The 14,251-nt window shown below is 43.9% G+C and overlaps 1 protein-coding gene across 3 annotated transcripts; it reads left to right on the top strand.

The window, feature by feature from the left end:
- Positions 1–3,106: 3,106 nt before the first annotated feature.
- On the top strand, positions 3,107–11,927 carry LOC121549892 (palmitoyltransferase ZDHHC20-B). 3 transcript variants are annotated; one of them, XM_045210503.1, is made up of 15 exons: positions 3,107–3,350; positions 4,017–4,043; positions 4,346–4,440; positions 4,679–4,799; positions 4,942–5,011; positions 5,137–5,169; positions 5,272–5,392; positions 8,641–8,676; positions 8,903–9,035; positions 9,175–9,301; positions 9,761–9,850; positions 10,045–10,145; positions 10,247–10,294; positions 10,415–10,448; positions 10,769–11,927. In XM_045210503.1, the coding sequence occupies exons 1-13, from the start codon at positions 3,233–3,235 to the stop codon at positions 10,288–10,290; spliced, it is 1,116 nt and encodes a 371-aa protein (XP_045066438.1). In that variant the 5' UTR covers positions 3,107–3,232; the 3' UTR covers positions 10,291–10,294; positions 10,415–10,448; positions 10,769–11,927. The 3 variants fall into 3 exon arrangements, with proteins under 3 accessions (XP_045066438.1, XP_045066437.1, XP_045066439.1); XM_045210502.1 differs by having other exon boundaries at positions 3,108–3,350; positions 10,415–11,927; XM_045210504.1 differs by lacking the exon at positions 8,641–8,676 and having other exon boundaries at positions 3,113–3,350; positions 10,415–11,927.
- Positions 11,928–14,251: the final 2,324 nt, after the last annotated feature.

The following is a 14,251-nucleotide window of genomic DNA, read 5'->3' on the forward strand; positions in this document are numbered from 1 at the left end:
CACAAAGATAAATAGCATACATTTTTCTAAACTAATCCAATCTGGACTTATTGCACCCGTTACTGAAATGGTTGTTCCAGTTTAGATGGTTTAGGTAGTCGCATTTATTCATCTTTCTAACCCTGGCAGTAAATGTAAATGCAATTTTTTAAAATATCCCCAGTCAGGCTGGATTCCAATAGGAATTAGACATCACTTTGCAAGCCAGCATAATGTGACTTGATGTTGGCTTTGCGGGTGACCAGTGTATGCTGGTGACCAGCGTATGTGTTCAAAACACAACGAAGGCTGGTCTCCAGACCAAATCGAAATGCTTGTGCTTCTAGCTCCGACAGTGCAGTAATATCTAACAATTTCACAACATATACCCAATACACACAAAACTAGTAAGGAATGGGATTTAAGAATATATACATATACGGACAAGCAATGACAGAGTGGCATGGACTAAGACACAGTAGAATATTATAGAATAGAATGCAGTATATACATATGAGATGAGTAGTGCAAGATATGTAAACATTATTAAAGTGACTAGTGTTCAATTTCTTAAAGTGGCCAGTGATTTCAATAGGCAGCAGCAGCAGCCTCTAATGTGCTAGTGATGGCTATTTAACAGTCTGATGGCCTTGAGATAGAAGCTGTTTTTCATTCTCTCGGTCCCAGCTTTGATGCACCTGTACTGACCTCACCTTCTGGATGATAGCGGGGTGAACAGGCAGTGGCTCGGGTGGTTGATGTCCTTGATGATCTTTTTGGCCTTCCTGTGACATCGGGTGTTGTATGTGTCTTGGAGGGCGGGTAGTTTGCCCCCGATAATGCGTTCGGCAGACCGCACCACCCTCTGGAGAGCCCTGCGGTTGTGGGCGGTGCAGTTGCCGTACCAGGCGGTGATACAGCCCGACAGGATGCTCTCAATTGTGCATCTGTAAAAGTTTGTGAGGGTCTTAGGTGCTAAGCCGAATTTCATCAGCCTCTGCTGGTCTATGCTGTTTTTTTCAGCAGGGACGTTAACTAGTCACTACATAATTTTGGTTCAGTAGGTATCAGTTTTGAGCAGTTTGATTAAGTCATAGTTAATTGTATTGTTAACATGACAAGAAAATCATATAAAAAATAAAGTGAATATTTCATTTTCAAAAGCAGATACGGCAGAGTGAATATGTATCCAAATTAAAAGAGTGATTTGTTTGTTGTACTCAGTCAATTGAAAATGTACTTAGAGTTTTGAAATATGAGCCATTTTGATGATCTGTTTTGATTGTTGTGCTAAGCGTTGTGAAAATGTTCCACAGTGATAATTTGGACATTATGTACGTACATACTGTATCAAAGCCTAGTGTGAAGACCCGGTCACTCAGAACTGTGGGTGTGATATTCACATCCTAGTGTGAAGTCCCGCCCCCCTCATAAATCAACAAGGTGTGAAATATTATTATTTAATATATATTATTATTATTATTATATTAATATTAATAAATATATATTATTAAAGATCGTTTGACATAAGCCACCCTACAATAACTATTAATGTGTGTGGGTTTTGTGTGGGAGTGAATGAATGTGTATATGGTGTGTATATATAGTGTGCGTAGGGTCAGTGTAAGATAGTCAACTAATGGTACCCGGACTATTTAGCAGTCTGACTATTTAGCAGTCTGACGGCTTGGGGGTAGAAGCTGTCACGTATCCTGTTGGTCCGAGAGCCGATGCTCCGGTACCGTTTGCCGGACGGTAGCAGAGTGAACGGTCTATGGCTTGGGTGGATGGAGTCTTTGGCAATTTTTCGGGCCTTCCTCTGACACCGCCTGATATAGAGGTCCTGAATGGCAGGGAGCTCGGCCTCAGTGACGTACTGGGCTGTCCGCAACACCCTCTGTAGCGCTTTGCGGTCAAGGGCGGTGCATTTGCCATACCAAGTGGTGATGCAGCCAGTCAAGATGCTCTTGATGATGCAGCTGTATAACTTTTTCAGGATCTGAGGGCCCTTGCCAAATCTTTTTTTGCCTCCTGAGGGGGAAGAGGCGCTGCCGTGCCCTCTTCACGACTGTACGGGTGTGTGTGGACCATGTTAAGTCCTTAGTGATGTGGATGCCAAGGAACTTGAAGATCTCAATCCGTTCCACAACAGCCCCGTCGGTGTGGATGGGGAAGTGCTCTCCCCTCTTTTTCCTATAGTCAACGATCAGCTCCTTGGTCTTACTGACGTTGAGGGAGAGGTTGTTGTCCTGGCACCATACTGCTAAGTCTCTGACCACCTCCATGTAGGCTGACTCATCACCGTCGGTGATCAGGCCTACCACCATCGTGTCATCAGCAAACTTGATGATGGTGTTGGAGTCGTGCATGGCCACGTGGTCATGGGTGAACAGGGAATACAGGAGGGGACTAAGCACACACCCCTGAGGGGCCCCCATATTGAGGGTCAGCGAGCCGGAGGTCTTGTTGCCTACCCTCAGCACCTGGGGCTGGCCCATCAGGAAGTCCAGGATCCAGTTGTAGAGGAAGGGTTCAGTACCATGGTGCCATCCTGGAGCATCAGAAGGTGTGGAGTGGGTTGAAGCCCGGTTTGAGACAGTTGAAAGTAGCTTGGGCTTTGCTTGTATTCACATAGATCTGCTCAGTTCAGCCTTCATTGAGTAGACAACCTCCCCACGAAGGCCTTTATAGGATGATGGCATGTCTCTGAAGACGGAGGTGAAAAGTGCATTTCAGGACATTATGTAGGTAGGCTACATGGGGAAACATTTTTCTTTTTGCAAGAAAAGGGATATTGTCATATAATTTAACTATCATCCAAAGTGTATTACAGTGAGTGAATAGAACTTACTTTTAGGGAATCTGAAAAGAATAGGGGTACTCATGGCAGGTTCAGTAATGTTCCTGCCTGTAAAACACACATACAGGCACACAAACACACACACACACTCTTCTACAGTCACTTAAACATAAATACAACTACCATAAGAAGCCATTTAACCTAATGATATAGCCTACAATAAAATAAACATTTGTTGCTCTGTTCACACTTTAGGGGCGGGAAAACAACTAGTTGGACCCCGAAACCTTGTCCTTTTTATTTGATTTGGCTGTGCAGGACAGATTTGCTTTTAGGACTGCACTTGAAGTGTGGGACACTTGAGCACTCTAACGGGAGACGAATGAAATTGCACAGGGAGTTTGGTCCGTGACGTCACGCAAACACTCCCTTCGGTTTGATGGAAGAGTAAAGATGGCGCCCACCCACGTACTGAGATGCTGTCAACGGGGCTTAGCTTGGATACCTGTGGTTTTTATCGCCCTAGTCGTATGTTGGTCCTATTATGCGTACGTCGTGGAGCTCTGCATTTGTAAGTATCACAAAAAAATGCTTTTCACTGCGAGTGTCGTTGTGTTATGGTTGATATTTGTGCTAGCTAGCTAACGTTAGCTGGTCACAGGAAGTGAATGGAGCGACTGCAGCTAGATAACAAAGGTTTGGCTAGCTAGCTTATATAGCTAGTTGGATCCTGCCCAGGTAGCGCTATAACTAGCCAAATCATATTCTCTGTAGCTACCCGTTAGCTAGCTAGCGAATTAAACTGTTCAATCTTAGCACTTCCTTCATGCACTTGGGCATTCACATCATTAAAAGCTATCATACATTGGTATAATGATAGCCTACCAACTTCAGTTATCTGTCGACATCTTGCCAGATGTAGAGAACTGTTAACATTATTTTCTACCTGCAATAATGTACCTAAGTAAAAGACGAAGAAGTAAAGATAGAGAATGCTTTTCATTTGTTTCAAGTGGGCGTGGCTTCCTCTCGTCCCCTCTCCTTCTGCATTGATGTCCAAGAACTGGACAGGTGAAAGCTTGCCAGGAATGCAAGAAAAAGAATGAGCCATTCTACAATGTTTACGGCAATGTGTCTTGATGTTGCTAGCTACATACAGTATGTCTGACACCCACAACATACACCATATACAAACATAACATTATTTTCTCTCCTTCCCCCCCTCTTCCTCCTGCAGTCACCATCCCCAGCATAGCAGAGAAGAGTAAGTAGTGGCTATTGACTGGGATTGATTTGTACTGGTTGATTGGCTTTTACTGAAATTGACCCATTTGCTGCTCATTGGGAGTGTTGTTCCGGACCATGGCTGAAAAGAGCTTTATTTACTGTCTGGCTGGACTGGGCTCAAGTTGGACACACGTAAACACACATAGAGGCTCAGTGTAGACACTACTAAATTGCGCCCTTACACTTGACCTATGCATGTGCAGATAGTCAAAATATGAATATCTGCTATGTTGGAGCCAGGTGTGAATGTGTCTCTGACTCTGTCTGTGTCTCTTACAGTCATCTACATGGTGTTCTTCCATCTGTCCTTCGTCATGTTTGTGTGGTCCTACTGGAAGACCATCTTCACAAGGCCCGCCAACCCCTCCAAAGAGGTACTATGCCTTTTTAGATACCTGCCCTGAAACATCCACAATGATGTAGCTCACAGCTCCACTGGATAGATGTGTCTATGGGTAACTTTATTCCATTGACATAGGTTATGTCACAGGTGGAGGGACAATGTTGCTAAGGGACAAACCATAATTGAAGTTATTTTCCTGTGTCTGTTTTGTTCTCTCCTCTCTCTTCCCTCTCTCTCTCTTCCTCCTCTCCATCTCTCTCTCCTGTTAGTTCTGCTTGCCTAAGGCAGAGAAGGAGCAGTATGTGAAGGAGGAGAGACCAGAGTCGCAGCAGGAGATCCTGTGGAGGGCTGCCGCTAACCTGCCACTCTACACACGCACCGGGGCTGGAGGTCTGTCTGTCTCTATCTGTCTTGTCTATCTATGTTTGTGTGTGTGTCTGTCTGTCTCCCAGTTGATTGATCCAGCCCTGGCCGTTGAGTGTGTAGCTGATCAGTTGGATTGATGTGTTGTTGATGTGTTTTTTTTATACAGCGATCCGCTACTGTGACCGGTGTCAGGTGATCAAACCAGACCGCTGCCACCACTGTTCTGCCTGCGACATGTGAGTCTGCTATTTCCTGTCTCCTCTCTCTTCCAGTCTTGCTTTTCCTGTTGAATGGCCTAATTCAGAATGTTTTGTTTCATTCTTCTCCCTTGTCTTTCCTTCTGGCCTCTTCCATGTATTAGGTGTGTGCTGAAGATGGACCATCATTGCCCCTGGTATGTTGCCTGTTTCCTCACATTCACAGTAGATCATACTATTCTAATGTTCAGAGGAAGTGAGGTCATAACTGAACTTATTTTTTGCATCTCCTCTCTCAGGGTGAACAACTGTGTGGGATTCTCCAACTACAAGTTCTTTATTCTGTTCCTGTGCTACTCTCTGGTGTACTGTTTGTTCATTGCAGCCACCGTACTGCAGTATTTCATCAAGTTCTGGACAGTGAGTAATGAGCTGTGTTCGAATACCCATACTAACATACTGTATACTACGTACTTAATGAGTACATACTATATACTATTAGTTCATTTTAGTATACTGTAAACGAATGGTATCCTTTCAGTTGAGCGTACTAGCGCTTCACCTGTCTACCGGAAGTTGATGCTGTTGCTATGCAACCTCTTGCTAGCTTGTTAGCATAACAAATGACTAGCTAGACATTTTACGATTTCGGGTGTGTTTGTAAATTCAATCTGGAGTGCCAGTGCGCACAGATTGTCCATTCGTAAATTCAGAGCGTTTCGCTCTCGGCGCGCACACTGGACGCTCTGGCCGAGGAGTAGGGTTGATTCAATCGTTCTTACCTCACAACGGCAGTCAAGCACCCGAGCTAACTGGCTAACGTTGGCTAGCTTGCTAGCTGCTTCCAGACACAAATGAGAGAACACCTCACTCTGACCATTTTACTCGCCCTAGTAGAGCTGGTTAGACTATTCATGTTATCCAAAGCGTTGGTGACTGTAACTGCTGCTGGCAGCAATTTAATTATCCTTGTCTTTGCCAACATTTACTGACACCGGCCATATTCAACGGGTGTTGAGCGTTCGTAAATCCATCAGTTATTCTGTGCTCTGGCACACTCAGACGAGAGTGCTCTGAAATCGGAGTAGATAGCCAGAATTAACTATGTCCATTGAGAACTCACAACGATTATACCACTTAGCTAAGAATGATGTGAATAATAAAATCAATAAACTTTGGGTAGTTAGTTAGATAGCATATACAGTGAGGGGAAAAAGTATTTGATCCCCTGCTGAATTTGTAAGTTTGCCCACTGACTCCTCTTTGCAGATCTTCTCCAAGTCATTAAGGTTTTGAGCCTGACGTTTGGCAACTCGAACCTTCAACTCCCTCCACAGATTTTCTATGGGATTAAGGTCTGGAGACTGGCTAGGCCACTCCAGGACCTTAATGTGCTTCTTCTTGAGCCACTCCTTTGTTGCCTTGGCCGTGTGTTTTGGGTCATTGTCATGTTGGAATGACCCATTTTCAATGCCCTGGCTGAGGGAAGGAGGTTCTCACCCAAGATTTGACGGTACATGGCCCCGTCCATTGTCCCTTTGATGCGGTGAAGTTGTATTGTCCCCTTAGCAGAAAAACACCCCCAAAGCATAATGTTTCCACCTCCATGTTTGACGGTGGGGATGGTGTTCTTGGGGTCATAGGCAGCGTTCCTCCTCCTCCAAACATGGCGAGTTGAGTTGATGCCAAAGAGCTCGATTTTGGTCTCATCTGACCACAACACTTTCACCCAGTTCTCCTCTCAATCATTCAGATGTTCATTGGCAAACTTCAGATGGCCCTGTATATGTGCTTTCTTGAGCAGGGGGACCTTGCGGGCGCTGCAGGATTTCAGTCCTTCACGGCGTAGTGTGTTACCAATTGTTTTCTTGGTGACTATGGTCCCAGCTGCCTTGAGATCATTGACAAGATCCTCCCGTGTAGTTCTGGGCTGATTCCTCACCGTTCTCATGACCATTGCAACTCCACGAGGAGAAATCTTGCATGGAGCCCCAGGCCGAGGGAGATTGACAGTTATTTTGTGTTTCTTCCATTTGCGAATAATCGCACCAACTGTTGTCACCTTCTCACCAAGCTGCTTGGCGATGGTCTTGTAGCCCATCCTTGGAGAGCTCTTTGGTCTTGGCCATGGTGGAGAGTTTGGAATCTGATTGATTGATTGCTTCTGTGGACAGGTGTCTTTTTATACAGGTAACAAGCTGAGATTAGGAGCACTCCCTTTAAAAGTGTGCTCCTAATCTCAGCTCGTTACCTGTATAAAAGACACCTGGGAGCCAGAAATCTTTCTGATTGAGAGGTGGTCAAATACTTATTTCCCTCATTAAAATGCAAATCAATTTATAACATTTTTGACATGCGTTTTTCTGGATTTTTTTGTTATTCTGTCTCTCACTGTTCAAATAAACCTACCATAAAAATTATAGACTGATCATGTCTTTGTCAGTGGGCAAACGTACAAAATCAGCAGGGGATCAAATACCTTTTTCCCTCACTGTAGTTAATATACTGCCTGGCAAGTTCGATGTATTAGTAGCCAACTAATGTTAGGACGGTAACTAGCTAACATACCGGTACATACTGTAATGCTATGCGGTTCGTAAGGATAGCGTAGCTAACAAATTGTCAGCCAACATAACGTGTAATGTAACTTATTTGAAAAGTCATTACTTTATTACATTGCTCAACATTTTCTAAACATTTGTCATAATTGATTAAAGGAATGAATTTGTATCCGCTCTCGTCGGACCTCGGCTGCATATTTTCCGTTATTTTCTTCAAATCTGAAAACGTTGTGAAGCCACGCCCATTTTCGGAAGAATTGCACAATGGTCCCTAAAATCACGGAAATAGTGTCCACTTCTTGTATAATTCCTATTTTGGTGAATTTAGTACGACATCCGGGAACTTTTGGCATACTAACTATTTCCATACTATGACCAATAAGCATGCTCTATTTACTTCACAAATAGTACAGTTCGTGCGGTTAGTATGAGTATTCGAACACAGCTATGGTCTCCCATCTCCTCCATCTCTCACATTCACTGCAGCCTGTGTTTGTTCTGGCATCCACTGCTTTAGTCTTGTTATTCCCCACCCACGCATTCAGTGCTGCAGATGTTGGTTTGTGTGTGTGCGTGTTTTTTCCCACATGTAAGATCGATATGAAACGCTACAGTCTGTGTGTGGATGAGAAGGGTCGAAATGGTGAGTGTGGGAAATGCTACTATCTGTGTGTTGTCACCGCTTGGCTTGTTCCACATCCTGCTGCTTAGTACTCTGGCCTCAGCTGTACTGCTTCACTGTTATGGAGCTTCCTCTTTCTTTCTTCTGTCCTTCCTCTGCCTTCTCTCTCTCTCTTTTTACCTTTTGCTCTCCCTCTGACCCCCCTCTTTCCCTCACACAGACATTATTCATGTTCTCTGTTCTGTCTGCCCTCCGCGCCCCCCCTCTCTCTCTGTTCATTTCTACCATGCCTTCTCACCACCCCTGACTCTGCCACCTCCCTGCTCCTCAGTCCTCTTTTAACACACTCTCTTTCTTCCACCTGGTTTTCTCTTTCCCCCCAAATGACTCCTATTTCACCACCTCCCCCTCTCTCGCTCTACCCTACCCTCTCTCCCTCTGACCTCTCCTGGTGTCTAACAGTCTTGTCTCTGTTTGTACTAAAGCTTTGCCGGAGGAAATCGGCAGAGAACTGCCCCAAGGTAACCCAGCCGCCAAAGCCTTAGTGTTGCTGTTGCAGGGCGTGAAGTGCACCTGTGGATGATGTTGTGTGGTGGCGTTATAATATGTGTGCGTTGTCGTGTTTTGTTGTGTTGACATGGTTACCAAGGCACCCCGCGTCTCTCTCTCTCACCACCACCCCTTCCTCCATGTGGTTTTTGACATTGACACTCTCTCTTTCTTTCTCTTCTCCCCCTCTCCTCCCAGAATGAGCTGCCAGACACTCACGCCAAATTCCATGTCTTGTTTCTCTTTTTTGTGGCGGCCATGTTCTGCATCAGCATTCTCTCCCTCTTCAGCTATCACCTGTGGCTCGTAGGGAAGAACAGGTCCACCATAGGTAACACACACACAGTCCCTCATGCACACGCACACACAGTCCTGCAACGCACACACAGTGATACACACCCTCACTCGCTCCTCAGACACTCCACGCTCACTCACTCCCCCCCTACCCCCCCTCTCTCTCCCTCCCTCAGAGGCGTTCAGGGCTCCAGTGTTCAGGACAGGTTCTGATAAGAACGGTTTCTCTCTGGGCTTCGGGAAGAACATCGCCCAGGTGTTTGGAGACCAGAAGAAGTTCTGGCTGCTACCCATCTTCACCAGGTTAGAGTGAGGGATGGATGGATGGATGAAATCTTAATCAACCAGTCTCTAACCCAGAGTTTCTCTTATCTTCTCTCTCCTCTCTCACGGTGTGGTGTGTTGTGATACTGTGTAATGAGTTGTGATACTGTGTGGTGTGGTGTGTTGTGATACTGTGTAATGAGTTGTGATACTGTGTGGTGTGGTGTGTTGTGATACTGTGTGATGAGTTGTGATACTGTGTGGTGTGGTGTGTTGTGATACTGTGTGATGTGGTGTGTTGTGATACTGTGTGATGAGTTGTGATACTGTGTGGTGTGTTGTGATACTGTGTGGTGTGGTGTGTTGTGATACTGTGTAATGAGTTGTGATACTGTGTGGTGTGGTGTGTTGTGATACTGTGTGATGAGTTGTGATACTGTGTGGTGTGTTGTGATACTGTGTGATGTGGTGTGTTTTATGTGTTGTGGTGTGTTACAGTCAGGGTGATGGACTGACGTTCCCATCACGGCTGGTCAACATTGACCCAGAACAGCCCACAGTCAGCCTACAGCCAGAGGCCAATAAAAGGTAATCAAATATGATCAATATATCAATCAATGTGAACAGTACCAACAAACGGTGATCAGATGTGAGATTAAGATTAAGCTGAAACCTGAGCGCTTCTATTTGACAAATATATAGTGTAACGTAAAATATTATCTAAAAATGTTCAGTAATGCATTATGAATTAGATGTTTTTAAATGAATTATTTTCTTCCCAGTATTGAAGATTTCCCGGCCAGTCCTCTCAGTGAGTCTCAGAACCATCTCCTAGGCAACGAGCAGCATGCCAACAACGTCACAGAACACCTGGAGAATGACAGTAGGTATCTGCTCACAATTGATCTGTAGGTTCTGCTCAGAATGGTATTGATGGTAGCTAAGGGATAGTTTTGGTCATAACCTCTGACCTCTGTGTTCTAGCTGGGAGTGAGACCATCACAATCATCATGGAGAGGGAGTCATAACAAGGTGAGCCAACCAGAGTTCTGCCCCTGACTACATCTGCCTTCTATGAGGCTGGATTTCATAAACTAAATGTATTATCTCTCTCTGTATCTTTCTCTCGCTCTCTTTCTTCTCTCTCCTCAGGAGAAGAAACCAGCCATCTAATATGATGCCTTAAGTATGCTACCATTTTTTTGTCACCATGGAAACAGTCTCCCAATGCATCCCTGTAGCTACGAAAATGTCACACTCAGCATAACCATGGAAACGGACTTTCACGCGTCACCATAGATATACCCTATAGCCTTGTCTTTTAATCATCAGCAAGTTACACACACACACAAGTATTTATGCAGTTGCACAGAAGAACCACACAAAGCCTACTGTAAACATATTTTTATTTTAGTTGACTGTGACCCGATTGTTCACCCAGGACTGATAATGGATCTCAGAATCACTTGATGATGGCAGGAATAGTAATCAATCTTTGCACTTCAGAGTGGAGACTGCCTGTGCCAAAAGCTGACAGACTGGGTGTTAAATGGACCAGGGCTGAGGAAGGACCTGAACTGGGAGAAGACTGTCTGAGCTGGGAGGTACTGGGACATAATGATTTGTACAGATTTTTCACCCAACGTTTATAAAATGGATGCTATGAAGCTGGAAGATATCACCAAGACTGATAAAACTACATGGAAGAAGCCTAATTTTGTTTACACATAATTTATGGGAGTGTTTGGTGTGTACCATCGATGGACATTACAAGGGGTGCCTAAAAGACAAAACCTGGACTATACGAAGAAGAACCATTGGAGGGGATGCTGGACTAAACCATTGCTAAAGTGAAATGGGAGTGTCCAACCGGGTTTTGATCATGTCAATGCACATGTCGCATTTGCACTCTCAAGATTAAGTTTTAATATCCATCACGTGCTGCATTCTTCATGTCCAAAAACAGATTAAGAAAGGTGTGTCCTTGAGTTGGTGTGTGTAATCAGATTTGTGAAGAGAGTGAAAGAGGGAATGCCTGCATGAGTGTGTATGTAGGCATATTTGTTGAGAGAGAGAGTGTGAGGATGTGCAGGCAGGTGCTTGCTGTAACTAACAGCCTAGAAGGATCAGCTTTAGGTGTTAATGAATGGATGGATTGATAGTTTGGTTTACATTCATTCACCAGCTGTGTGTCGACCCTGAAGGGGATTTAATGTGAGAGTATACAGTATGGCCTCAAGCTCCTCCTCAACCAGTTCTAGCTCATGGTCACTTTATTACACGTTGATCAATGATTATTTTAACGTATCAGACACTACAACCTTGAACATCACCTTTTACGAGGGCTGCGTCTGAAATTACACCCTATTTCTCCATATAGTGTACTTTTGACTAGAGCCACGTAGGGTTAGTGGTTAAACTTGTGTGCTATATGGGGAATAGGCTGTGATTTGGGATCAGCCTGAGGTCACCATTCATTGCCAAATAAAGGGCTGACCAATCAGCTGCTCTGACCTCTGAACTGGGAGTGTTTACAACACCTGATGCCATAGAATTAGAATTCTAGTTTTAGTATTCTAGTTCTTCTAGTTCTATGCTTGATACATCTCTGCTCTCACGTCATTGGCCTGTTTCATGGAAACCAAATTAAATTGCTTAGTTGTGACTTGATGTTTTTAAGGTTTTCCCATGTGTGCCCAAACCCTAGCTGTCGAGGCTGGGCCACCCTGCAGTACTGGTGCCGGCCAGCAGGTGGCAACACCTCTCAGCTGTCTAGCTCCCTTCTGTTGTACAGTACTTGTTGTTCCTCCAAAACGAGGTGCCTCACAGTTTATGTCTATAGTGGACCAGTATGTATCATATGCAGTAAGATTCCCTGTGATGTGAAAGTGTTCGGGGCTCAGTTTGTGTGAACTGTGAGGTGGTGTGTTGTAGTGTGTCCATGTGTCAAAACAGCTGTGATTGGAAGGTGTCAGTGACAGGGGCGGACAGAATCTGCGGTTTCCTCAACTGGTTTTAGATAAACGGAAAAGCGTTTCAAAACTTTACATTTTTAACCTCAGTTGAAGTCAAAAGTGAAGACAACCGTTGTAAAGGTATTGATATGGGCTCCCGAGTGGCGCAGTGGTCTAAGGCACTGCATTTCAGTGCGTGAGGCGTCACTACAGACTCCCTGGTTCGATTCCAGGCTCTATCACAACCGGCCGTGATTGGGAGTCCCATAGGGCGGCGCACAATTGGCCCAGCGTTGTCCGGGTTTGGCCGGTGTAGGCCTTCATTGTAAATAAGAATTTGTTCTTAACTGACTTGCCTAGTTAAATAAAGGTAAAATAAAAACAATTAAAAGATATAGGACACTCCCCGTATATTCCTCATGGCCATAGCAATGTACAAGTTTACAGACCAGAGTTTTAAAGGTGTGTGGTGGGTTAGTAGTAGACCTAGTGGTGTGTGTCATTGAGTATTGTGGCTTAGGTTCCGAATGTAATAAAGAGGGATAGTGATGGGATTTTATACAGTTATGGAAGTGTGTTCAATTCCAAATCGACCCCTAACCCCTACCTCTAGGTTCTTGTGTAAATCTGGAACGATTGGATAGGTATAAGCAATATGGTGAAAAGCTACCACCATCCAGTCCTTTTGCATCTAGACAAGTGCCCTTGGTTGAGGGGCAATGGATCCCATTTGGAATGGTGCCTTTGAGTGTGTGGCCTTTTGAACTTCCTCTAGTTGTTCTTTCATTCTAGTTTGACCTCCTGACCCCGGCGACGGTCATTGTTTGTTGAGCTCCTCCCTCCTCATAAACCAATGAATCCAAGAGAGGATTATGTCACTCAGAATGGTAACCTTGGTTATACTGAGGTAAGGTTGCTACCGGCCAAGGGTTCTAAATTCACTCTGCTGGAACTCTGAATAGTTCTCCCTGTGTTCTACACCTTGTGTTCTATAACCCAGAATGAAAATGTGGTTTCTTTCCATATGGCCACTCTATTTGCTACCTAATAGATTTACTTACAGCTACACTCTCTGAGCTACTTGATCCAGAGACTAAGAGCTCATTGTTTGACATTAACTAGAGTGCTCTTTTTTAATTTTGGGAGAATACACTTCATTAAACATACGTGGCCTTTACATGAGATTTTGAACAAAGTCTGTGTAAATAACATGGTGGCTAATGCTCATCAGCATGGAGCTCAGCTGTAAATGTGTTCATGGGGATAGATGGGAGGTTGTGGTGTTAAAACAGCCATATTATTTATTTAACTACAACTAGATCCATTTAGTTTGACCCTACAAGACTTCCCACCATTATACCTGAAGCCACAATAGTGACTCCTGTCAAAACAGAGGAAGATTCTGATCATTCTTGCTATATTTTAGGGGGGATGATTTGACTAACCCACACCCATGTGTCTTCTGCATGTACAGTGCAGATGTATTTGTACTCTGCTTATTGCAAGCTTGGATCTATAGTTTTTTTCAATGTCATGTTTTACAAAGTGTACTGTATATATATATTGATAATGTAAAAAAAAAAAAAGGGTGTCAGCCTATCTATTTTTCTTCTCTGATTTTAATTTTTCCTGTTCCTATTTTGTGAATGAAGTACATGCCTCTATAAACTATTAACGTGAAAAAAATAACAATAAATGTTTTTTAAAACCTCCAGGCTGACCTTAATTCTCTTTGGTAAAGTCACAATTTACAGTGCATTCGGAAAGTACTCAGACCCCATTGACTTTTTCCACATTTTCTTACGTTACAGCCTTATTCTAAAATGCATTAACTGTTTTTTTCCCCTCATCAATCTACACTCAATACCCCATAATGGCGAAGTGAAAACAGGTTTTTAGAAATGTTAGCAAATGTATTAAATATAAAGAACATAAATACCTTATTCACATAAGTATTCAGACCCTTTGCTATGAGACTCGAAATTGAGTTCTGGTGCATCCTGTTTCCATTGAGCATCCTTGAGATGTTTCTACA

This window comes from Coregonus clupeaformis, chromosome 34, assembly GCF_020615455.1.
Source record: "Coregonus clupeaformis isolate EN_2021a chromosome 34, ASM2061545v1, whole genome shotgun sequence".
NCBI classification, from domain to species: Eukaryota; Metazoa; Chordata; class Actinopteri; order Salmoniformes; family Salmonidae; genus Coregonus; species Coregonus clupeaformis.